Source organism: Panicum hallii, chromosome 7 (assembly GCF_002211085.1).
Source record: "Panicum hallii strain FIL2 chromosome 7, PHallii_v3.1, whole genome shotgun sequence".
In the NCBI taxonomy this organism is placed as follows: Eukaryota; Viridiplantae; Streptophyta; class Magnoliopsida; order Poales; family Poaceae; genus Panicum; species Panicum hallii.
Genome location: NC_038048.1, coordinates 29731189 through 29758061, shown reverse-complemented (window position 1 = coordinate 29758061; position 26873 = coordinate 29731189). Strand labels below are relative to the sequence as shown.

The following is a 26873-nucleotide window of genomic DNA, read 5'->3' as shown; positions in this document are numbered from 1 at the left end:
GATAGACGGCCTGGAGGTTGTGTAAGGCAGAGTCTTATGTATTGTGAAGTTCATGAATTTTAGTATCGCCGGTGTGGTCCAGCGATCGGAGCACAACTGCACCTAACCACAAGTCCACAAAGAACCATAGTTTCAATAAATGATATGGTTATTACGGAGAACACTCATGACTCGTGAAAACAATGCTGAAGGCATATTAATTAGGGCTACCAATATACCATTAGGCTTAGTATGATCTACCAGAAGCACCTTGACACTGGATGATCTGTAATTACTATATGAAGAATGACCGAACATGACTGATTCAACATTCAATGTTCATAAGTATATTTCTTTTTTGTATGCTGCTGTTGCCATAGAGATAACAGAAGCTACTTAGTTTAGGGCCTAATTATTGCATGGATATATACTGGTTAGCTATATTCAATTGTATCTTTTGGCAAGATGCATCTTAATTACCTGGTTCTCTTTGTTGTGTCAAAATGAAATAAAGAATCCCAAATTACAATGATTGCAAACAATGGTTACTTCTATTAGTGTTAATGTGTGCCTTAGTTTTACCAAAAAAATAAGGGCAAAGGTAATCTCCTAATTTTATCATCATTTTTGGGCCTCGCAAGTGAAAGGCCAAGTGTTTAAATAACACTATCGAGGTCAATTGTTTCATGCAACGTTCTTTTAAAATATGCCGATATAATCTTAATTCTGCTGTGAAAAGAACATGAATCCATAGTTCCCATTCATGTAACCTATGCACTCTTCTGTATTACTGTAAAAATAATGATAACAAAGAGCCAGTGGTATAAGAAAAAAGATTTAAAACCATGTCATAAAACACAAAAATGGACATCTAGTCTCACAAATTCCACTGTTGGCGTAGAAGCCGGTCTAAGGGCTGTTATTGTTGAATATTAGAGATGCTTCACATTTTAATGGAAAGAGACCTGGCATAATGTATGGTAACAGGTGTTGTATTTAAGTGGCTAGCCCCATTTTAGTTGATTCAGTTTGCTTCCATCTCAGCAACTATGTCGGTCAGCGTAAACTATGTAGCTTATGTAACATCAGCAGCATACAAAAAATATTGCATGACTGAACGCACAATTTAGAACTGCAAATGGTGCTTAGTTCACTGACTGAACACAGATTGTCTGACACTAGGCATTTTACAAACATGTCCTAGCTAGAGTTGCATTGTTAACTTATATCCCTAACAGAAAATGGAGTGCAGGCCTCATAAGAGTTCGATCAGTTCTTAACCAAATAGACATGAATAAGATTAGGCAGCATCATTTCATACATGACCAACTGATGCCCAGTACACAAGGCTTAGCCGTGACGCATGATGTCGACATGCCACAATGTGGTTTTGATGATGTTGAAGGTGCAGATGTCGCCTTCCTTGATCCTGTTGTCCGCGCAGAACCCCCTCCAGCCCCGAGTGAGCATATTGCTTTTCCCATACACCAAGAAGCGCACCTGCCATGACCTGAGGCCATGATCCTCGTTCGCCGTAGTCCTGAGCGTGATCTCAGAGGTCCTGCGGAGCTCGATCGCCTTGCAGAAATTCCCCGGAACATACTGCAATATAGCAATGCTGGACATGAGCTGACACTGCAAATGATACATGAAATGCAAGAGGTTTCTTCTGCAGACCAATTAAGCTCATGTTCCAATAACCGATCAATCCTGTCTAGCATCTTATAGGCTTGCTTATTGTCATAACACTCACGACATAATTATATTTTAAAAAAGAGCATCACGAGATAAATAAATGATTGCTTTACCAAGATTTTCGAGAGTATATAGGCACTGATCTTCCTCTTCAACCAGGATGGTGGTCCGATCTCATAGACAATTGACGGCGATGGGGCCTTGTTCAATGAAGTTGTAGGACTTTTTGGCCTCTTGGAATTCTCTTCACCGTCTGGCTTCTTGTCCTTGCACTTGCGTTTCCTACTGGAAGATGGAACATCTTCCTTTTCCGTCTTGGCATCGGAAAATGCTGAGAAAAAAAGGGACAGACATAATTACTAGCTCCTAATTCAATCAATTTCAGTTACATTCAAAGTTTCGGAAACTAACTCGTTTTATCACTCTGCTCTAGCTCCTTGCTACTGGTGCCCTGGTCCTTGCAATGACGCGTGATGTCGACGTGCCACAATGTGGTCTCGATGATGTTGAAGGTGCAGATGTCGCCTGCCTTGATCCTGTTATCCGCGCAGAACCTCCTCCAACCCCGAGTGAGCTCACCCGAATGGCGAATCTCGTACACCATGATTCGCACCTGCCATGACCTGAGGCCATGATCCTCATCCGCGGTCGTCCTGAGCGTGACCTCGGACGTGCTGCAAAGCCCGATCGCCTTGCAGAAGGTCCACGCAATTGTCTGCAATAACAATGCTGGACATGTGCTGACACTGCAAATGACAAATGCGATGCAAGAACTTTCTTTTGCAGACCACTTAAGCTCATGCTCCAATAACAGATCGATCCTGTCTGGCATCTTATTGGCTTGCTTATTGTCATAACGCTCACGAGATATATAATTCGTTTTTGAAAAAAGAGCATTACAAGAAAAATAAATGATTGTTCTTACAAGGTGATTTGAGAGAATATAGGCACTGATCTCCCTCTTCATCCAGGATGGTGGTCCGATCTCGTAGACTGGCCTATTCATTGACAATGGCGCTTTGTTCAACGAAGTTGTGGGACTTCTTGGCCTCTTGGAATTGTCTTCACCGCCTGGCTTCTTCTCCATGCGCTTGCGTTTCCTACTGGAAGATGGAGCATCTTCCTCTTCCATCTTAGTATCAGAAAATGCTGAGAAAACAAAAGCGACAGACATAATTACTAGCTCCTAATTCAATCATATTCTGTCAGCTGTTTCAACTCAAACATTCAGAGTTTCAGAAACTAACTCGTTTCATCACTCTGCTCTTGTTGCTTGTTACTGGTGCCCTGGTCCTTGCAACCTTTCTGGCAGCCGTCAGGTCCAAACACCTTGACGGTGAACACCATGTTCCCCTCGTACCTCAGCAGCAGGACATCATACTCCATGATGCCGTGGGACGCCAGGAACCGGGACCAGCCGCCGGAGAAGAAAAGGGTACCTGATGATTGATCCTTCTCGACGGTGATGAGACAGAATTTACACAGCGGGCTGAGGAGGATGGAAATCGAGCTTCCCGTCTCGAGTTCAGAGATGTAGTTCTTGACAAATTTGGGAGGGATGCCCTGCATGCGCAACAGAAGAATTAGGTGCCATCTTCCCCCATAATGTTCAGGAGGATGTAAGCCTGAACACTGATTTCAGCAAGATTGAAATTATGGGGGCTAACCATCTTTTCCATGGAGGGAGGGAGAAGCACACTGATGAACTGCGGCCTGTGAGAACCGCCGCCACTGCCGCCGTGGTTCGCAGCTAGTGATGATGAATGATAGTGAATTGTTAGGCGTCCGTGCGATGAACAACACAACTGAAGATACGAAGTTACGAACCACTGATTGGGCGGCTGAACTCTCGGAGGCAGCAGGTGGTGTCGAAGGCCTTGAAGGTCAGCAGGCCGCCGCTAGCTTCGTGGCGGAACACGAGGAAACACCCGGCGCCGAAGCCGTGCGCTGCGGCGAACTCGGGCCACCCGCGCCCCAGGAACGCGCCACCCGCGTCCCGAGCGACCTGGACGCGCCAGACCTTGCCCAACGGGCTGACCAGGAGCGCCGTGCCCCCGGCGCCGCCGTCCCAGTGCCGAGTGAGCTCGTCGGAGATGCGCTGCGTACAGAGGCAGGTTTAATTTCAGCGTCTCCTTCCATTCGTGTCGTGACAGCATAGGAGCGACACTGCCACAGATGTGTGGCTGAGTTTAGTTCTTACCAGATTGTGGGAGGTGGAAGATGGCAGCAGGACCTTGAGATGCCTAGAAATGGCGCCGGACGACGATCCCATACGTCGACGATGACGGCGACAGCGGGTGGTGGCGGAAGAGGAGAGGGGGAGATTTCTGCTGCTGGCTCTGTATGTGGTGCGCGCCCGTACGTGCTCGGGCCTCCGGTGGAGTAGCCGGAGACTATATATGTATGCGACGCCGGCCGGCGAGGGGTTCACACCACATAGCAGGTTGCTTTGTGCTCCTGCCTCCTGCCGCGTACAGGTGACCTACCTGCGGTCAAACTGCTAGACTGCTGCATCGGGTCCTTCACGGAGTGATGGCCGCCGCCGCATGGGGTACAGTACAGTGCGCAGGGAATTGGAACCGACCGTGCTAGTGCCTGCTGTTAATGCGGATCGTCATCAATGCAAGATGAGCTCTCGTCTGGGTTGGAGCTGAACGAACACGGCGCGATTGACGAACAGGCTTTGGCCACTCGGAGCTGAGCCTGCTGTCGACCTGTCCCCATGTTTTGAATGACTCCGTCCGTTGAAATCATCGAGACAGGATTGGTGGCGAGCAACAGCTCGACAAATACGGTCAGCTCTCCAGCAAGCTGCTCTAGCGAGAGCTACTGAGCTAGGATCTCTATTCTAATTCAAGGTTAATAATTTAGCCAGCAGATGACTTTAGAAAAATGCTAATAATTTAGTTAGTTGTTGGCTATATATTTTTATCATATTATATTAAACCAATCTAATAGTCAGCTTATATAACAAGTTGGTTGCATCGATAGGGTGCATCGTACTTGATTCATCTTCCTTCTCTCATTCTTTCACCAAAAGTCCGTGTTACAGCTAGCTAAGAGCAGGCTGTAAAGTTGTAGTTTGCTTCTTTTTTTCTCTCCTCTCCAACTCAACACAAATATTACGTGCATTCCAAGCCTATGTCGTCTTATAATACTTGCTCTTATGCTAGTGTCGTATAACTTGCAACCCTTATAACAACCCACTTGTATAATACCTAGATATTGGTATAGGCTATATCATTAATACATGGTCAACCTCATACTCTCACGTAATATTTTGGAATCTGTGTTTCAGATGGCTGTAAGTTTACAACCCGTTCCTTTTCTCCTCTCATATCTCCTCCATCTTAGCACTTATATGATGTGGCAACTTATATAGTCTATTTACATATTCTTATAATACTTAATCTTACTACTAGTTGGCAAGGTTGCCCTGCTTGTTTCAGCTTGAGATTGTTTCGATCCATCGCCACCGACTCCGGATGGGATTCCATGCTGGCGGTTATTAGTTCCAGCACGGATGGATTTTCGGAGGGGAAAAAAATGAAAACAAACAATGCGAGGATGGGTGCAGCTAGACATCACCCAAGGTGCTAGAAACCATTTCCATCACCTGAAGACTGCAGCCCACGAAAAGTAGCCCACGAACTCCCCTTCCCCTTCCTCGCCCCCACGCCGCCCACCATCCTCGCTTCCGGGGGATCCGCGGCCGGCCTCTGCCCCGTCCTAGGGAGCACTCCACCGTCCCCGCGCCCTCCCCCGCCACCACGTCACCGCCCTCCTCGTCTTCGGTGGCTCCTGCAGCCGAATCTTCTGCCACCAGGCTTCACTGCCGTCTCCGCCACCAGCTCCACCACCGGCGAACCTTATCACACTCCCTCGCCGCCTACCCCCCGCCCACAGGATGTCCTTTGCCACCCACGGCCGATGGCGCCCCGCTGCCTCGCCGCATCGCCCACAAACCGTCGCCACCGCCAATCTGCCGCCACCCAAGGGCTCTCCCTCCAGTGGCGAATCTAGTATGCGGATTTAGGGGGGCTTATTTTCCTCCTCTTCTTTCTCCCTCCTCTCTTTTTCTTCTTCTTCCTTCTCCTTTTCTTTCTCCTCCTCATTCATGGTTGAAAATTGTTGGGGGGGGGGGGCTTTGGGGTGCTCCATTGGTTGTATGGGGTAGGAGGGGCTGGAACCCCCTGCACCTCCTGGATCTACCCGTCTTCCTCTACAGCCTGGGAACATTACCGGTGACAACTCCCGACCCCGAAGCCCCCAAACCCAACCCTGAAGCCCCCACCCCTAACCGTGGCGAGGAGGCTGGCGAGCACCGTGAGCTCGAGGAAGAAGAAGCTGTTGCTAGGCTGTTTGGACCGAATTCGTTTCGCTTAAGGTGATGACTAGCGCGATAAACACGCTAGCGATGTATAGCCACGGCGTGCGAGAGGGTCCACATCAACATCGTCCAATCCCTATCGCCATGGCACCTGCCTGTAACACCCTAATTTTCAAATTAGGAACCTAAATAAATTTTGCTTAGATTTCTTTTAGGATCCATAAGGTTTTTATTCCCTCATTTTGATTTTAGAGCATTCACCGTGAATTAATGGTAATTTACATAACCATAAAAAGAAATATAAGGAAATATAGGTTTTGTGCATTTCATACCTCATTGCATTGTTTTATTGATTGTTCTCCATTTGAATTTACAATTTAAATTCAAATTCAAATACATTCAAATGCATTTCTTTTTCTTCCTCTTATTCACTTTGGGCCCGGCCCATCTTCTTCTCTCTTTTTCTCTTTTTCCTCCTTCTTTTCCTCCTTGCAGCCCAGCCCAAGCCGACCTTTTCTCCTCCTCCCGCACGGCCCAGTTGGCCTGGCCTCACTTCCTCTCTCTCTCCGCGCGGCCCAGCTCCTTCTCCCCGGCCCAGTGTCGCCCGCGCGGCCTGCTTCTTCCTCCCTCCCCCTTTCTCTCGCTGACGGGTGGATCCCACCTGTCAGGGTCTTCTCCTTCCCCGAGCTAGGCTCGGACTCGACTCCGAGTCCGGCCAGCATCCGACGCCACCCTGCGTCGCACGGAGCCTGGGCCCGCACGCCTAGGCACCCGGCCACCCTATTTAACCCCCGTGCCCTAGCGCCACTTCCCCCAAGCCACCGCCGCCGTCTTCGCTGAAAACCCTAAGCGCCCAAAGCTTCCCCGCCGCCGCTATCATTGCCTAGCTTCGGCCGCCCGTCGCGCCGCCACTCCGCCGCTTCTTCCCCTCCGCAAGCTGCCGCAGACGCTCCGCCGTGGGGTAAGGATGCTCGCGATCCATTTTCCCTCTTCTCTTCTGCCTTCTCGCGTTCACGCGACCTTGCCGACGATCCCGAGCCGCTCCTCGCCGCTGGCCGCCATCTGCGGCCGCTCCCGCCGCCTTCGGAGCCTCTAGATGTATTTCCCGTACTGCCCGCGACCTCCCCGACCAAACCCGGGTCTAAACCACGCTCGGGAACGCGTTTACGCGTTACCCTGACGAAGCGCCGCCGCTCGCCGCCGCACCTCCTCGCCGCCGGCGCTCCGCGCCGTCAGCCGCGTCATAGCCGTAGGATCTCAATCCAACGGGTTAGATTAGACCTAACCCGAGTCAGTAGAACCAGATACCGGTCAACCCGAGATAGTTTTGCGCTTTAGCCCCTGAGTTTTGTAGAAACCAACCCGTAGTCCACGGCAGTTCAAAAGTATTCGCGGATAGATCCTTTTCCTTCTGTTTAGACCCCTATCTTTTCCAAAAAAAGAACCCGCAGTCCTAAACCCCTCTGTTTTGCAATCTAAACCCTAGATCTAAGGTTTAATTACGATCTAGCCCTCAGTTTATTTGTTTAGAGCCCTTCTAGTTTCAAATCTTCTACAAATAAGTCCATAGAATCATATTTTAACCATAACTTCTCCGTTTTAGCTCCGTTTTCATCGATTCTTGCGCTCACGCGATCCTTGCGACATATACAGTAGCTTTATAATGTTATTTTGCTCTGTTTATATTATTTGGTGTACTGTTTCTTATTTATTGTATTGTTTGCTTGTATGTACTTGTTTGTTATGATAGACGGTACGCAGTTCGAGGGTCCGCAAGAGCTAAGCTTTGAAAACGTTCCCGAGCAGCAGCAGTTCTTTGATGAAGGCGAGTGGTCCTTGATCATATTCCAGTCCCAATAATTTTATAAATACACATTTACTTTATATGCATGCATGTGTCTAGAATATGACGGATCCCAAACTAAGGATATGCCTAGTTTCTTTTGAAATTCCTTGATTAAACCCGGGATTGTTAAATTTATGTTATAGCTACGTTAGTTGCTTCTATTTAGACTTTGGTTAGATAACCTGAAAATCATGATTTCACTGGTTTATTTCATGTGCTTGGAATAATTTATGGTGAAAATTAACATCATTGCATTTATTGGAACATGGAGAACCACCTAGGAAAATAGTACAACCACAATACTATATGGCTCTGGTCTTGACTAATTAATTAGAAACTCTAACTTATGATGATCTTACCGAAAGGGCAAGAGGGGTTGCATCGACGGGGTATAGCTTGGTCCTCTTTAGGCTTTGATATGTGGTCCTTGGCTAAGACACCTCCTCATTAGGGAGAGTTATGACCGCTTTGACTTGAAACCTTAGCGGATTGTTATAAGTTAGAGAATTTGTAAACGCCTCGTAGTGAATCCCTGCCACTCACCTTGGAAGTGTTTAAGGGCCTTGCAAACCCGAGCATCAAGGGAAACATGAATTGTGGGTAAAGTGTACAACCTCTGCAGAGTGAAAACTGATATATCAGCCGTGCTCACGGTTAAGAGCGGTTTGGACCCTCACATGATAATTGAACTTAAAGATGATCTAAATCAATGTTGTTCATTTATATTGTTGAATATTTATCTCTGTTATTTACTTAAGGGTTGGTATATACTTACACTTAGTTAATGCTCGCTAAATAAAACTTGACCAACTAAAAATGCTTATCGCAATGAAACCATGCCAGCCTTTCTTTGATTTGGCCTTGCATGTCATATAATTTACTCCACTTGCTGAGTACCAACCATTAGTGTACTCACGCTTGCTTTATTAAAGCCAATGCTGCTCAGCACAAGATAATTGTTGGAGTTCCCTGAAGATCTTAAGAAGTTGTAAGCGTATATCTCCCAGTCAACTGCCTGTGAAGTTGAAGTCCGCTGGTAGTTATAAACATTTATTATTTTGTTTAAGATTAAAACTTTTGATTATGTAATAAAATACTATAATACTCTATTTCGTTATAATATTATTTCAGATATATATTTGTATTGTCTATCATATATGTGGAAATTGATCCTAACGCACACATTTGGTTGCCTTTCCAAAACCGAATATGACACTGCCTCTCGGCATCCCGACGGCTGGGCCAGCAGACCGGGTGTGACACTGCCACACGGCCTCTCGGCATCCCGACGGCTGGGCCAGCAGCTTCAAGTGGGCGAGCTCGTGGAGGCCGGGGTGCGAGGAGGATGATGGCCGGGAGGGGCGACACGGCGGACTACAAGTTGAATGCCAACAGGTGCCGATAGACGCAGAACGGACGAGATGGCCCAACAACGAGTAAAAGGCCTAAATTTTGTGTTGGTTGCGCTCAAGCCCAACAACAGGTAAAGGCCCATTTCCAAAAACGCAACGCAGAGATGAGAGATGTAAATCTGAGGTGATTCTTCCTCTCTATTCATTTACTTGTCAGATTTACCAAAATGTTCTTTCCATTTCAAAGAAAAATGTTGTACAGAATAGAAAAAAAGGAATTTCTCTGTACGGACCAAACCCAAATAATTACAATCAGAAAGTCATCTTCTGCCTCATCCATTTCGTCGCCGACCATTTCTCGCCTTTCAGAACAGGGCACCCGCTGTGGATGCTGTTCGGGTCAGTGTTGCCATCCAATCCCTGAAACGAGCAGATAGATCATCATTGGTTGTAGGAGGAAAACATGTGTTGTGAAAGCTGGGTGTTTTAAGAAAAAACAGCACAGCTGAAAAGTAGGAACTTTGGAATGCTTTGCCTCGTGCTTAAATCAATGTATGCTTCGCGCAAGATCTGTAAAACCACAGAGAAGAATAACACACCATGCTCCAAAAGAGAACGGCATCGCCTTTGTTTGGCTTGACACACAGTCCTCGGACAATGTTTCCTCCGCAACTGCACTGGCCTTCTCCTGCCTGGAGCAGAGATAAGAGTTGTCCAATATCAGGCCAGCATAAATCACGTGACAAGTGACTAGGAGAGGAGTGCTCGCTTAAATAGCAAGATGAATTGACACATTGTCAGCTAACCTGTGGGAAATGGGTTTCACCACCTTCAACACCATCAGTCAAATACATCAGCATTGTAGCAACACGCTGCCCCCCACGTTTCAGGTTATACTGCAGGTATACAATCCACATTGATTCATGTAATCGATAATTAATTTTAACACGAACAAATAAACTGGTGATTTCACAAGAATCTACATCCTGAAACTTGCCTTATATGTTCAACTTACAGTATCAGAAAAATAATCATGATGTGGCCTATAATATTGACTTGCTTCATACCTGTAATTATTGAAGTCAGCTCACAACAATAGTTAAGTGAAAAATATAGAGAAGAAATTACTATCTCAAATCCATAGAGTACCTCAATACTTGAATAAGTTCCCCGTTTTCTTTAGGTATTTGAGAAAACACAGAAATCCGTTTCTCTATAGCCTACACAAGTGTAAAAGAACAAGAATAATCAATAGGACGAGCAAGGTTAAATTGCAGCATTGCAGTGCATGTTAGATATCATGCATAGGCAATGCATGTCAGATAATTAAATTACTAAACAGAGTACAAGTAAAATATCGCAACTAGATGATGCACAACATAACTGCACCTAACATGATGCCTGCACTAGCCAAAATAAATATAATTTCAATGTATGATGTGGTTATTATGGAGAACTCATCAGCCATGACAACTGTTGCATGAGAATGTAAATCTACAATGCAAAGATAGAGAAAACATTTAAATGAGATGCATCTTGGCACTACATGATTTTAAATTACTTTGATAAGGATCACCGCTAATTTGAAATCAATAATGCTCATAAGTAATTTCTTTTAGTGCCGATGTTGCATTTTGGCATAACAGATGTACTCATTGTATGGCCTAGCTCTTGCATGGATAATAAATTGGTTAGCTGTGGCAAATGGCATCTATTTGGTTAGATACAACAACAACAACAACAACAACAACAACTTAGCCTTTTGTCCCAAACAAGTTGGGGTAGGCTAGAGATGAAACCCACAGAAAACATGAATAAGAAACACAAAAAGGGTACAAGCCAAAGGAAGAGTTAGGGGTTAAACAAAAAGTAACAAAGGTCACGGTTCAGGTACGTTAATTGCTAATCTCCAAGCGCTCCTATCCATAGCTAATTCCTTAGCGATATTCCACTCCTTAAGGTCTCTCTTAACCGTCTCGTCCCAAGTTAGTATAGGTCTACCTCTACCTCTCCTTACATTATCGCCCCACTTTAAAACTCCACTACGCACCGGCGCCTCGGGAGGCCTCCGTTGTACATGTCCAAACCATCTCAACCGATGTTGAATCAACTTCTCCTCGGTAGGTGCCACCCCGACCCTATCTCGAATCTCTTCATTCCGGACTCTATCCCTTCTTGTATGCCCGCAGAACCAACGCAGCATACGCATCTCTGCTACACTCAGTTGCTGGACATGTCGCCTTTTTGTAGGCCAACATTCAGCACCGATAGCATCGCCGGGCGAATCGCCGTCCTATAGAACTTACCTTTTAGCCTCTGTGGCACCTTCTTGTCACAAAGGACGCCAGAAGCCTGTCGCCACTTCAACCAACCGGCTGAAATTCTATGCCTAACATCTTCATCAATGTCTCCATCTTTCTGAAGCATTGATCCTAGATACCGAAAAGTATCCTTCTTGGCCACCACTTGACCTTCGAGGCTAACGTCCCCATCCTCATGCCTAGTCGGGCTAAAGTCGCACATCATATGCTCGGTCTTGGTCCTACTCAATCTGAACCCCCTCGACTCTAACGTGTGTCTCCACAGCTCCAACTTCATATTAACCCCTGCCCTACTCTCGTCAACTAGCACCACATCATCAGCAAAGAGCATACACCAAGGGATATCACCCTATATGTCCCTTGTGACCTCATCCATCACCAAAGCAAATAGATAAGGGCTCAATGCTGACCCCTGATGTAGTCCTATTTTAATAGGGTGCATTAGTAACTTAGTGCCAAGCTAAAATAGGAGCAAAGGTAAACTCATAAATTCAATATCCTAACAGATAGAAGGCAAAGAGTAAAAAACGAATCTAGAACTGAATTTAGTTCATAAAATGTTTTGAAAGATGTAACATTTTTAAGAAATAGATATATTATTTTGCTGTGTAAGTGTAACTCATGAAGAGACCATGACTCTGTCATAATCACCTATCCAACATATGCTACACCCTTCTTTGTCACTGTCAAAGAATGATAACTAACAGAGAGATTATAAAAACTATGTTATGCAACCAAACAGATGTCTTAGTCATACAAAAATTCATTGTTGCAGAAAAAGTAAGTCAAAGGGCCAACAGTTCAATACTTATAGTCAAAGAGGTATTCACATTTTAATGGTGAGAAACCTGCAGCAAACAGCAAACAGACCTGAATGACTGGAGATTTTCTTTCTTCAGAATTCACGAACATACCAGAACTTGTCCGAACATCACTTTTTACACCCTGAAGACCATAGAAACAGTGACATCATAAATACAGAAAATATAAAAATCACATCCCCCCGGTTTTCAGAAATTTAGCCACAAAAAAAATCCAATGACGTAAAAGTTCCTCAAACAACTCCAGCAATAATTGATCTTTTCATAAACACATAAAGATGCCATACAGAAAAGCACGTCAAAACTAGGATGTAAAGAACCTGAACTTCATGTCTCCAAAAAAAAATGGCATGGCAACATTTCTGAGGCCAAAATAAACAAATACGGCAATGACACAAGACCTTCAATTTCATAAGTAAATAGTCATATATCAAGGTCATTCTAAGAAATGGGGAGAGATTTGTTCTGATATTTCTAGTTAGTACATAATGGTACACTCAAAAGGAGATGTGTAATTGAACACAAGATTAAGGGATTGAGATGAAAACTAAAGTTCCCCAAATAGCCAACTAAAAACTAAAAGTTACTTGACTGCTGATTTAACGAAAAACAAAATGTCTAGTTAATACTGGAAGACAAATGCCATGTATTAGAATCAACATACCTTTCCCGTTGCGACATCCACTACAGTGGAAATTTGGAGTCTTGGTCTAGCAATTGCCATTAGGTAATCACATTCCTACAAATATTATCATTAAACGTCTTACCAGAAGAACCAAACACAGAAAAATGAACATCCAAAACAAAGTGATAGGCATTTGCTAATAGTGGGTGTCTACGTTATGATAAACAGGGGAATGGGTCTGAAGTCAATAAGTCATAAGACGATAGTTGTAATCAGATGCACTAATACACTAGAAAGTATATTTTTAAGAAAAATAAAAAAAACTCTAAACTCCAACAGGCCAGAAAGATCATTCAAAGAAACATGGAAACTAATGTTTGTTTCCCTGTCAATATGATTCACAGTTTTGATTATCTCTGATAGGGATTGTTTGGATAGGCACAATTTTGGACCATTTCCCTTGCAAATCCAATGGGATTGAATATAATTCATGCATGTCCAACTTAGCTCTTACAGAGTATGACAATGAATTACAATATGAAGGAAATTGTAATAGAAAGATGGAGTTGGTTATTCATTATTTTTATCTTAAAAATATCTTATTCTTATCTCAAAAAACCTCCTCACTCTAAAAAATGATTTAGTAGACTTTGATTTCTCACAGTATCAGTTTTATCTATTGCCACCGTCATGAGAGATTGCAACAGACCCAGGCACATCATTGTACTGTTGCATTTTGTTCCTGCCCAACACACCTCATAGTACCACTGGGCTGGAAGTAAATATTGCTGCTCATATATTAAATATTACTGCCAATATAGCAATCTCCCTAGCTCCATACTCCAGCAATATACAGCAAGCAAAAGAAACTCAGTAACACCATGCTTGCCTACTATCAGTTATGCCGCTATGTATGGCATAGTGGCATTGTGCATGATGTTATTGTCTAAGGCTTAGAGGGAGAGGGCCAAACCTCTGAACTAAGAAAATTATGGAAAACAATTATCCTTGGTGTCCAGCTGATAACTTCAGGCTTCACCTAAACATCATAAACAATTTGATTTATGAGAAAAAAAATAAAAGTGCTCGATATGTGGATGCTTCACAAATGAGCTAAGAAATTGAATGTTTAGTAAGTGTGAACTGAATTATATTGCAATAGATTATGCAATTATGCTTTATGAGCAAGACAGTAAATGCAACTTTCATTCAATCGAAAGCCCACAAGTTTTCAAATACTAATGTAGCAAATTTCAGAGAATTCAAATAGTTTTGTGTAGTCACTGCAGAAGATAGACAGATAGATTCTCCAGATTAAATCTATTTGATGGTTCAGTTTTGTAAAGAAAAATAACATCTTGGTAGACCATGTCCAGCAACTACAACTGATTAGTGAATCCTAGGGTGGATTGCAAGAAAATAAGCCAAATGAAAACAGTAGTTTACACAACATAATCATGGAGAATATAAAACTTGATACCTTAAACTAATACAAAAACTTACATATCCAAGACGAAGAACAGCAGCCTCTGGATCATTATCGGCGTGCATTAAATCTGCCATGCATAACAAAGAATGTTTCATAACACACATACTCAAACATAAACCTAAATCAAAAATGAATAGGTCGAAACAACAGGTATCGAATTGATGTTATTGAATCGAAACAAAATTAGAGAACTTTCAGCAATGCAAAAATAAGTGAGCAAAGAAAAACAAGCATGTGTATTGTTGGATGCAACAAAGACGGGGAGGCACACATACGTGAGGGGTCATCCAGCCGATGGAGAAGTGCTAACTGAAGCAAAGAACCTGCATTTGTGAAAACATGGAAGCAAACTGAAACCAAAATATGTTGAAGCAACACATCTACTATGCACACAATATACTACAACTACTACAACTTAGCCTTTTGTCCCAAGCAAGTTGGGGTAGGCTAGAGATGAAACCCACAGAAAATAAGAATAAGAAACACAAAAAGGGCACAAGCCAAAGGAAGAGTTAGGGGTTAAACAAAAAGTAACAAAGGTCACGGTTCAGGTACGTTAATTGCTAATCTCCAAGCGCTTCTATCCATAGCTAATTCCTTAGCGATATTCCACTCCTTAAGGTCTCTCTTAACCGTCTCGTCCCAAGTTAGTCTAGGTCTACCTCTACCTCTCTTTACATTATCGCCCCGCTTTAAAACTCCACTACGCACCGGCGCCTCGGGAGGCCTCCGTTGTACATGTCCAAACCATCTCAACCGATGTTGAATCACCTTCTCCTCGATAGGTGCCACCCCTACCCTATCTCGAATCTCTTCGTTCCGGACTCTATCCCTTCTTGTATGCCCGCAGAACCAACGCAGCATACGCATCTCTGCTACACTCAGTTGCTGGACATGTCGCCTTTTTGTAGGCCAACATTCAACACCGTATAGCATCGCCGGACGAATCGCTGTCCTATAGAACTTACCTTTTAGCCTTGTGGCACCTTCTTGTCACAAAGGACGGCAGAAGCCTGCCGCCACTTCAACCAACCGGCTGAAATTCTATGCCTAACATCTTCATCAATGTCTCCATCTTTCTGAAGCATTGATCCTAGATACCGAAAAGTATCCTTCTTGGCCACCACTTGACCTTCGAGGCTAACGTCCCCATCCTCATGCCTAGTCGGGCTAAAGTCGCACATCGTATGCTCGGTCTTGGTCCTACTCAGTCTGAACCCCCTCGACTCTAACGTGTGTCTCCACAGCTCTAACTTCATATTAACTCCTGCCCTACTCTCGTCAACTAGCACCACATCATCAGCAAAGAGCATACACCAGGGGATATCACCCTGTATGTCCCTTGTGACCTCATCCATCACCAAAGCAAATAGATAAGGGCTCAATGCTGACCCCTGATGTAGCCCTATTTTAATTGGAAAGTCACTGGTATCGCCATCACATGTTCGAACACAAGTCATCGCATCCTTGTACATATCCTTGATGAGGGTAATATACTTAGTTGGCACACAATATCTTAACGCTAATCGAAAATGAGAAACTAGCAATTCTGGAAAACAGATCCATAGGAAGCTAAAATGTAACAATTGATGTTGATGGCATAGTCTGATCTAAATGAAGAACATTAAGAACAAGGTCACATTTAGCATTTCCATATGAAAATCTGATACAGTTTATTAGAACTTGCTCCATCACCCCATGGTAAAAACTAGGCTTTGCGCATCGAGATAAAAGGTAATTTCTTGTAGTCATGCCATGAAAGTGTGCTACAAGAAAACTTAACTATGTCAAACACATCAGCACGCAACAAGTTAAGGATCTGACTCACTAGCTCGCCCAATTTGGTGACAACTGCCGGCACCCCTGGGCACCGGTAAGCATGTGGAAACAAAAAAATGACCGGGCGCGTCCTGCATGCCAAGATGCCCAAAACAATCATGGTTCAGCACCATGTTTAATTCCCCCCAAACCGAAGTTGACACCGTAACCGCACCTAATCCGACCGTTGAAACTGTTCCCACCTGATCAGGGATTCAGTGGCGCAGTACCTAAAAAATGCGGTCGAAATTCCGCGATTTAGCCCACGTCAACCACTATTCAGTCAAAAAGGTGTCAGATTTAACGAGAACACTGACAGTTCCGTGGCACCGGAGCTGCAGAAACCATCCAGCCTGAAGCACGCTCGAGATTCGGCGATCTCCCGATTCCCCAAGCATCCCAATCCAAGCTCAAGCTCGAATCCAGCAAGAAACTAGACGAGTGACGGCGCAGGAGCTGCCGGTGGGAAGCGAGGAGCTCACCGAGGATCATCCCGAGCGTGACGAAGGTGAGCAGCGGCAGGAGGCGCCGCGCCCGCCACCGCGCCATCCCCGCCGAATCTCGCCGCGCGCTTGGCCGCCCGAGGCGACGGCCGCGGCCGAGGAGAGCTACGGCGCCTCAGCGCCTGCCAGGGCCGCGAGATGGCGGTGCTCCCTGTTCTTCCCCCGGCCGAGAAATCCCGGCGACTCCGGGGAAGAGAAGTCGTCGTGCCGTTCGCGAGCTGGTCGGCGCTGGAATCTCTCGACTCTTGAGTCCCTCTGTCGGGTCTTTACGGTTTCGCATGTCGTGACTACGGGGCGCCCGTTGATGTTTCACGCTTGATTACTGCAAGATTGATTTGGATGTTAGTACTTGTGTAAACACGACGATGGGCGTCATATTGTACGGCATCCAAATTCTCCCCGTTTCAAATTATAAATTATTTTAATATTTCTATATATATTATATATACATGATGAGTTTTTTCTACACTCGCACGTAGCTACTTTCATCATTAATATACCACCGTACGTATATCCGTATACTCATTTATCATATTTATCATTTTAAGTACGTTCATATACTAATATACTATACTAATTCTTAAGATACTTCAACGGAATAGATATGAAAATTTTCAAAAGCATCCCTATTTTTTAAATATATTATGATTATATCTTAATATTAGTATATAAAAATAAGTACATCCATATATTCTATGTATGATAACATACCTAACATATATATATACCATCATATATCATATATGTTCTAGTATGATCACACGCTCCACGTACATACTCTTCTGAGATATATCCTACATCATGATATACATGTGGGAGTAGCTACAAACGAGTGTAGAAAGGATTTTTCTATATAGGATGAGTTTTTCTACGCTCGCGTGTACCTATTCTCATCATCAGTATACCACCTATAATATATTTAAAAAATAAAGGTGCTTTTTGTGACACTCAGATAATTAGTGTTGTCACACCCTAAAATTAAGTATGGTGTTATGTGCAATAAGTGGTAAAAGTGTGTTTAAAAATTTAAATGCTAAGGGAAAAGGGTTATTTATATAATTATATTTAAATTAAGGTTCTTTTGTGCTAAATGGGTGAACATGGAGGGTAGAATTCAAAAGTGCGAGGGTTATTTTGCAAAAGTTAAAACTTGTGTTTAAATCGCAAAAGTAGGTGAAACTACCCTTTGGATATTAATGTGGTGTAATTTTAAAATAGGATTTATGCAAAGTTTAGAAATCTTGTTAAATTTCAAATTGATTGCAAATTCTTAGCTCTTCTGTGGATGAACCTTAAAGCAAAGTTGTGCATTTTGAAAAACTATACACTTTTGCTTTTGGGCCCATCTCCATTTGAGCACTGGTTGGAAAGTTATCTATACATTACAGTAAGGTCCTTGTATTTTCTGCTTTTTGCAACCGGGTCCTCCATCGTCTTCCCCGCCGTCTTGAGCTCCGCCCGTGACCGCTCTCTCTCCCTCCCTCTCTCTCCCATCAGCTGAGCCGCGCTATCCCCTATAAAGCCGACCCGAACCCCACCTCCCCTCGTCTGATCGCCTCTTCTTCCTCCTTGCGCCACCGAAGCCCGCCCGTGCTCCTCGCCGGAATTCACCGTGACCCCTTCACCCCGTCCAAATCCCCACGGCCCACCACTTCCCCACCTTCTTCCCTAGCTTCCCGACCTGATCCGGTCCAGCCCCCGGCCCTCCTTCGCCGGAATTGCTCCCACCCCGAGCCGCCTCTCGCCGGAGGCGCCCCGCCCGAAGGCCACCTCACCTTGACAGCATCCCTCCGTCACTTCCTCGGCCAATCTAAGTATGGAAATCACATCCTTATCTCCCCCTGGTGCTCTTGTGCGCTTTAGATCCCCATGTTCGCCGGCCCTTCGCCGGGAACGGCGACGTGCCGCCACGGCCGCCGCCCCTCCTCGCCGCCGGCGGTACTCCACCCCTGCCCGTTGAGCCCCACCCCCTCCAACAGACTCCCCACACTCTGTTGGTCATGCCAAGCCAGCCCCTCCCCGCCGGCGACCTCGCCGCCGGTGGGAACATGCCGGAGCCGAACGGCCGGCCGCCGTCGGGGCCTGGGAGGGGCATAAGTGTAAGGATTTTTAGTGTTCCAGGGACCCAGGCACAAAATACCGAGGACCCCCCCTAAATGCTGTTGTTATTTCATGTGGATAATGCTGCTACATTGTAAAATTCGTAGAAAACTGTAGAAAAATCCAAAAATTGCAAAACTAATTTTTTTGGAAAATAGATTTCAAACCCTACAACTTTTATTAATGAAGTTTAGTATGAAACTAAATACTTTTGCATCTATTTTAAACCTAAGGTTAAGAGGTATTTTGTGTATAACTTCTACATATTAGCTTTGTTTCTTATGATTTTTAGTATGTAACTTCTATAGGCTGTGTAATCTTGTGTAAAAGTTTCAGACTTAGCTTTGTTTTGTAGTTTAACTTCTTTTGAATTTGGGTAATTCAAATTTGAGATGATTTGAATTAACTAAGCATGTTCCTTAGGCTTAATTAGTTAGATCTTTTTGTCATAATCTAATGTGTTAATAGTTAGTCTATAATTAAATTTTCAAGACTTTATAGTTCTATTTACATCAGTTTTGAATTTAAACTTGAAATTTGAATTCAAATTCAAATGTTCTAGTTCCTGTTTTCAATAAATCCAGTACTATAATCATGACTTAATTATAAATGATAATTCAAGCCTAAACCCCCTTGTTTCATGAATTGATTTGTGTTATTTATTGGATTGCAACTTTATCGTGAAATAAAATCTTTAACGCAAGCACCATCTCAATTAAATTGTTGCATATCATGTAGAGTCAATGACGCTCGACGACGGAGACTACGAGTTGGTCTTGGGACTAGACCAAGGGTTTTCTGAAGACCCAACAAACGTCGCCGAGGAACTAACTGAAGCCCCGAACCAAAGTTCGGAAGCCTCTGACACTCCTGCCCCCAACCCCACTCAAGAAGGCAAGCCCCGATGCATATCCTAATATTTCAATTCATTACAAATTCATTATTATGTTATATATCTTGCATTACGTCTAGGACATGAAATGGAACTCTAGTTGCATAAGATCTTAGGAATCCAATGTATCGTACCCGTGTCCTTATCGCATAGACGCTCTGCTTAATAGGGCCGGTAAAAGACGGGTGATTTCCTGTCACCCGCGCGATATAAGAGTTGCATGTTTACTATTCCGCAAACACTATAAGGATAATGGATAGGGTCATGTGCTGTATCATGACCTGAAGTTTTACCCTGTCTGTTTTGTTAAAAATGGATAAGGTCGATATGTGTGGTAGTGGTGGCTAAGCGTTCGAAAGTACTAGCCACATGCCGTGAAATATGGTAAAGCGGTAAGCCTAGTACCTGAATGTCCCGGCAAATGGACATATCTCCACCACTCGACTTTTATTTTATGTTTACACGCACCGGCGTGTGGAAGTACGTTCTGCATGGCATACAGGAATACGGGATCATGTAGTCGCGCTACAGACGTATGTCCTGCAAAATTGGTGTGCGTACGGTCCTGCAGCCGCTTGTGGTGGCCCTGATCCATAACCCGGAATATGAGGGAAACGGTTGCTTCGGAACGACCTGTCGGTGTTCCAAGCGTGTGTGTTAGGTTTACCTTGCAAGGTTTGAAACTCGATTCAGAATCGTCCGTCTCTCACGGATTTTGAGACTGCTTATTCCTTCTGCCACATAGAGTAAGAAGTGTAACTAATGATGGAACAATCTTGATGGATGATAATCTCTACCTTGCTTGCTTAGTATAGGTGCTAACCTAGAATGAATAATCAACTAGAATAGAATATGAAAGCTAAAACTTGAAAGTAGATCATACTCTTTATTGCTTTTCAGCTGAAAATAAACCCATAACCTTTACAATGCCTTCATGAGTCTAGTTACGGGCTAAAGTATACCCAACCCCGGGTAAGTCTTGCTGAGTATTAGAATACTCAGCCTTGCTAGTATCTTTTTCAGGTATACACTTCGAGAATCCCGCAGATAGTTCTGCGTGGCCAACTTCGGTTCCGCATGGCTGGTCCGTGGAGTGGGATCCGTCCCCGACTGGCAGCGACCCTCCGGAGTGACGCCAGGCTTTGGGCTAAGCATGGTGTCAACTTTTGCGACGTGTGTAGTCGCGTATTTATTTTCTTTCCGTTGTGAGCATGGACAAGCTGTTAGCTTGTCGGTTTAGACACTGTTTGTATAAATTTTAAGTTTGAACAAGGTTTGTAATAATATTTGTATATCTGTAAATTAAAAGTTGATGAGTTATGCTGAGATTGTAAACTCGCCTTCATGCGAGGTAAACCTGCTTCGACCCTGTTGAACCGTGGTTGTATCGGGCGGAAACTCGACAGACCAATGGGTTGCTCCGTTTGAAGTACGTTGAGTTAATATCGGCTAAATAGCGATGACTAGCGCACTTGAGCCGGAATAATTCAGACAGTTCTGCCACAGCTGGTATCAGAGCTGTAGGTTTACTTTTACATCTGGAATAGCTCTTACAAAGTGTTTTTAGGATAAAATTGACCAACAAATGAGTTTACAACGTACGTTGGATCCGTTAAGGTTGGTGTTTAGAACGCAAAGCCCTAGGGAAGTATATGGGAATTAATAGGTGGCTACTAGAATATGTATATATGTATAGATAGTTCTGACTTGCAGCACTACTTCCTGTCAAACTTAAATTCATGCACAACCCAACTTTACTTCCTGTAACAACACCTACGATCGTGAGGTAAGAAGGTAAGGATCCTCAGCTAACTGGGGAGTTAGCCTTCCCGTCGGTGATGCGAATCGAACGCTGTTTCTCAAGCAGTGGCCTACTTGAGATGCTGCCAATATATCAACTTAGGTTAATTATATTGGGAGTATATGGTTCGGCGCAGGGTATAGCGATTGCTGTTCATACCCCCGCATTTTGCGGTACCCCTGTGAATACGTTGTTTCGATAACGTATGTTAACGTTGTCTGTACGACAGTAATTGTACAGATGCTGTTTCTATAGTGAACAGTACTGTTTGGGGACGCTTTCATGCGTGCTGCCATGAAAGGTTCATATATATATATATATATATATATGTGATCTTCTTCAGGTATACTAACCACGATTAATAGGTTAAGGTGGATAGGACTTATCGACTAGTTATTAGTAAGAGACGTATGAGTATGCCACCGAAATTAACCGCGTAAGTCCGAACATATTCGGCAGTTATTTTTGGTTGTGAGGACGAATAGTACGTGCATGCATAATTCGTCATCGAACAAACGAATGCAATGTTTGTTTAATTCTGTTAAGGATAAATAGTGTGTTGTTTATCTTTAGAATGGGTTGATAGGATTCTCATGGTAGTTCTAAGTTGAGTATCTTAAGTACCTTAGGTATCCATTTGATTTTCAGTCTTTGCTGTTATCAGAGTTGTTTATCTCATTCCATTTATCTTGTGATTTCTCAGCAAGGTAAAAAGTCTCACCATTTGCATTCTTGTTGCAGATGGCAGCCCCTCCTAACGTCTTTTGGGATCCGGCCGGGCATTTTCATACAGATGCCTTGCACTGGGAGGGTTTCCCTCGCCTTCTCTGGGAGTCATTGCGTTCGCTCCTTTATACTGAGCCTCCACAGTACGACGCAGTGGAATATCAGGAGGAGGGTGTTCGCCGATGTCGAGTTAGAATGACTATTCCCCAGCATCCCTTCCGTTCCAAATGGCAGCCTATTGAAGTTGATGTGATGGGCTATCGAATAGTTGACACCATTGAAGGAGCAGCACTGGAAGCCATTTATCTTTTCTGTAAGCAGCATCCAAGTGAAGCTGCAGGACAGCCGATCGGTATATTTTCTACCACTGATCCCAAGGATCCAGAGTGGGATCTCAGAGTAGTCCTCGAAGGTCACAGATTAGAAGGTTCCACGGAGGAAGCACTTCGGGGTACTATGCGGTTTATGGGTGTGCAGCATCATTATCAACTGCTACTACGTCGCGAGATGGGTCAGTTGATCAATACTGCGCGGAGTTAATATAGGGAGGCTGATAGACAAGTCACCCAGGTTGATCAACTTCGAGCTTTGGTGTCCGAGAAAGATGGGATCATCGCTGGCTGAAATGAGACTATTCATCACCGGGAGGACCAGATAAATGAGAGTGATGCGATAATCACCCAACGCAACACGATCATTGAGTTCCTCCAAGAGCAGATCCATGACCTCATCCTGGAGATTGATGATGCCCAAGCCCACATCAATGAACTTCAACAGCAGCCCGCACCTCCTGCTGTACCAGCCCCCGAAGAGGAAGAAGAAGATCCGGAAGAAATCGAAGGAGTCTTCGAGATCGATTCTGAGCACGGAGATCCTGTTATCAGTCCCCATCATTCTTCCTCTGGCAGTCAGTCATCAGTGGGCAACTTTGATGACTTTTAGTTTTGGTTGAGTGGGTGACAGTCTAGTTGTAATTAGTGTAGAAAGATGTAACATAGGTAGTGCGTAGTACATTTAGATCAAGAGCCACTTGTTGTGTTATATGTGGCATGTGTACTTAGGCAATGGCTTGTAGTGGTTAAAGTGCGCTGATGTAAGATGTAAGGATTACCAGTGTTTAAGTAGTAATCTAAATCTTGTGTTCTATTATCTTGCTCAATATCCTTGCATCTGATCTGAGTGGATTGACTGGAGCATATAAATTACATTTCCATTTGGTAATTGTATATCATCTGAAACTGGAGTAAGAATGTGGTTGATAATGGATATCTCCTTTATTTCAGATGGTTGGAGCTACTCGCGGAACCCTGGAAGGATTTCGGACGGATCAGGCTAGCGGTTCTCAGCAACCGCCACCACCACCTCCAAATCTGGCCGAGGTTATGGTCCGACAAATAGAACTCCTCAACCAACTTGTACAGGCTCACATGGGCCACTTCCATCAGCAACCCCGAGGCCGAGATGAACCCCTATCGGCGAGTTACCAAGACTTCCTCAGTACCCAGCCTCCATTATTCCATAAGGCAGACGAGCCTCTGGACACTGATGCTTGGCTCCGTACCATCGAGTCCAAGTTCGCCTTATTGCCAGCCCCATGTCCGGATATGAATAAGGCGCTCTTTGCAGCCCAGCAACTTCGTGGCACAGCTCACCTATGGTGGGATCATTTTTACGCCATGCAGCCTGCCGATCATGTTGTCACCTGGGACAAGTTTCGGACCGCCTTTCGAGCGCACCATATACCCGAGGGACTCATTGAGCGAAAGCTCAATGAATTTCTGAATCTGACTCAAGGAACCCGCACCGTTTTGCAATATGCACAAGTCTTCAACCACTTGTGCCAGTATGCGGGATATCATGCGGACACTGATGCCCGCAAATGTGACCGTTTCCGTCGTGGCCTGAGCACCAAACTCAAAGAACGACTGAATTTAGTAAAGGCCGAGAATTTCAATGAACTGGTCAACATGGCCATTACTCAGGAAGATTGTATCTCAGCCCACAGAGCCGAAAAGAAACGGAAGACACCTACAGGGCCTGCAACTATGCAACCGTCAAGGTATCGGTTGGTCTCGAGTAATGCCCCTCGAGCCCCGCCTCGAGGCAATTTGCCTGACAGATGGGTAGCCAGACCACCCCAACAGGCACGATTCAACCGACCACCGGCACCACAATTTCAGCAACAACCACAACAAGGTCCACGGTCGAGTTTTTCGCTCGCCAATCAAGGCAACTACCGTTGTTTCAACTGCGGAAGCCCGTCCCATTTCATCAAGGATTGCCCTCAACCTAGGAAGTCTTTCCAAGGGCAAACATCCAGTTCAACCAGCAAGGGCAAGAACAAGAGGCAGGTGGTCCAGGTCCACCAAGGAAGGGTGAACCTCACCACACTCTCCTAACTCCCCGAAGGGGCACCAATATTAACGGGTACATTTTCTATCAACCATCACCCAGTAATTGTTCTTTTTGACTCTGGTGCCACCCATAGCTTTGTCAGTGCAAAGTTTGGAACTAAAATGGGCCTGGATCTTTATCCTGTTAGTGGGGTATACATGATAACAACTCCTGGTGGTAGAATCTCCTCAAACCAAGTTTGTAGAAGCGTGCCAATTCAAATGGGTAAAAATCTGATGAGGACAGATTTACTATTACTAGACCTAGAAGGGATGGATGTTCTTTTAGGTATGAATTGGATGACCCAGCACCATGTGTCTTTAGATATCTCTTCTCGAACTGTGGAGATAGATTCACCTGGGCTCAAGCCTACCATTCTCTATCTTCCACAACCGAAGTCCCTCAACTCTTGCACCTATGCTGCGTCTGGGATCAAGTTAAAGGATATCCCTATCGTCTGTGAGTATCCAGATGTCTTTCCAGACGATTTGCCTGGAATGCCCCCAGATAGAGATATCGAGTTTATCATAGAACTCCAACCTGGCACAGCCCCTATCTCTAAAAGATCTTACCGTATGCCTCCTAACGAGTTAGTTGAGTTGAAAATCCAACTCCAAGACCTCCTTGACAAAGGTTTCATTCGTCCAAGTGCATCACCATGGGGTTGTCCAGCCTTATTTGTGAAAAAGAAAGACAATAGCTTAAGGCTATGTGTGGACTACCGTCCTCTCAATGCGGTAACTATCAAAAATAAGTATCCCCTACCCCGCATTGATATTCTCTTCGATTAGCTAGCCGGAGCTAAGGTATTTTCTAAGATTGATTTTCGTTCCGGCTATCAACAAATCAAGATCCGGCCCAGTGACATTCCAAAAACTGCCTTCTCCACCCGATATGGTCTATATGAATATCTAGTCATGTCATTTGGTCTTACCAATGCTCCCGCCTATTTCATGTATCTCATGAATTCTGTCTTCATGCAAGAACTCGACAAATTTGTTGTGGTCTTCATTGATGACATTCTGATCTACTCCAAAAATCCAGAAGATCATGCCAAACACCTTCATGTCATTCTACAATGACTAATAGACCACCACTTGTACGCCAAATTCTCCAAGTGCGAGTTTTGGTTAGATACTGTGAAATTTCTGGGCCATACCATCTCTGTTGACGGTATATCCGTTGACCCCAGCAAAGTACAAGAAGTGATGGATTGGAAACCTCCTACATCAGTCCATCAAATCCGTAGTTTTCTTGGTCTAGCGGGCTATTATTGTCGCTTCATCCCGGATTTCTCCAGAATAGCCAAACCTATGACCGAACTACTAAAGAAAGGTGTTAAATTCTCTTAGGATCAAAAATGTGATGATGCATTCCAAACTCTCAGAGATCATCTTACTACTGCTCCAGTCTTGGCTCAACTAGATGTGTCAAAACCCTTTGACATCTATTGTGATGCATCAGGGATCGGACTTGGTTGTGTGCTTATGCAAGACCGAGTAATTGCATATGCATCACGAGCACTTAGGGTTCATGAACAGAACTATCCTACCCATGATCTTGAACTCGCAGCAGTCATTCATGCCTTGAAGATCTGGAGACATCATTTGATCGGTACGAAATGTCACATATATACTAACCATAAAAGTCTCAAGTACATCTTTACACAGGCAGATTTGAATATGAGGCAAAGACGCTGGCTAGAACTTATCAAAGATTACGTTTTGGAAGTACATTATCATCCAGGCAAGGCTAATGTCGTTGCGGATGCACTCAGTCGCAAGGCACATTGCTCTTGCTTATCTGTAGAAGCTTTCAATGAGACTCTCTGCTAGGAAATGAGAAAGCTCAATCTAGAAATCATTCCCCAAGGTGACTTAAACCATCTCTCGGTTGAAGCCACACTTAAGGATAGCATTGTTCTAGCTCAACAGCGCAATAAAGGAGTTAGAATCATTAAACAGAAGATAACACAAGGAGAGGGAAAATATAAGTGCTTCCGAGTAGATCCAGAAGGAGTTTTATGGTTCAACGAACGTATCGTTGTACCTAAAGACCACAAGCTTCGTAAACAGATAATGGACGAGGCCCACCTATCCAAATTTTCTATGCACCTGGCAGTACAAAGATGTACCAGGACCTGAAACAAAACTTTTGGTGGACTCGTATGAAACGGGAATT

The 26873-nt window shown here is 44.3% G+C and overlaps 2 protein-coding genes across 4 annotated transcripts; both read right to left on the bottom strand.

Moving 5' to 3' along the window:
• Positions 1-1104: 1104 nt before the first annotated feature.
• On the bottom strand, positions 1105-3946 carry LOC112900597 (putative B3 domain-containing protein Os04g0347400). Its single transcript, XM_025969441.1, has 8 exons — positions 3875-3946; positions 3502-3772; positions 3342-3424; positions 2922-3237; positions 2600-2823; positions 2086-2389; positions 1788-2005; positions 1105-1581 (listed from the first exon to the last, which is right to left on the bottom strand). Exons 1-8 carry the CDS (start codon positions 3944-3946, stop codon positions 1330-1332), a joined length of 1740 nt encoding a protein of 579 aa, XP_025825226.1. The 3' UTR covers positions 1105-1329.
• A 5430-nt stretch (positions 3947-9376) lies between these two features.
• Positions 9377-17056, bottom strand: LOC112901310 (prolyl 4-hydroxylase 1). 3 transcript variants are annotated; one of them, XM_025970194.1, is made up of 12 exons: positions 16594-16675; positions 16287-16506; positions 14734-14781; positions 14473-14525; positions 13943-14008; positions 13009-13083; positions 12394-12468; positions 10352-10422; positions 10218-10269; positions 10009-10098; positions 9802-9894; positions 9377-9622 (listed from the first exon to the last, which is right to left on the bottom strand). In XM_025970194.1, the coding sequence occupies exons 2-12, from the start codon at positions 16408-16410 to the stop codon at positions 9515-9517; spliced, it is 855 nt and encodes a 284-aa protein (XP_025825979.1). In that variant the 5' UTR covers positions 16411-16506; positions 16594-16675; the 3' UTR covers positions 9377-9514. The 3 variants fall into 3 exon arrangements, with proteins under 3 accessions (XP_025825979.1, XP_025825980.1, XP_025825981.1); XM_025970195.1 differs by lacking the exons at positions 16287-16506; positions 16594-16675 and adding an exon at positions 16759-17056; XM_025970196.1 differs by lacking the exon at positions 16287-16506 and having other exon boundaries at positions 16594-16734.
• Positions 17057-26873: the final 9817 nt, after the last annotated feature.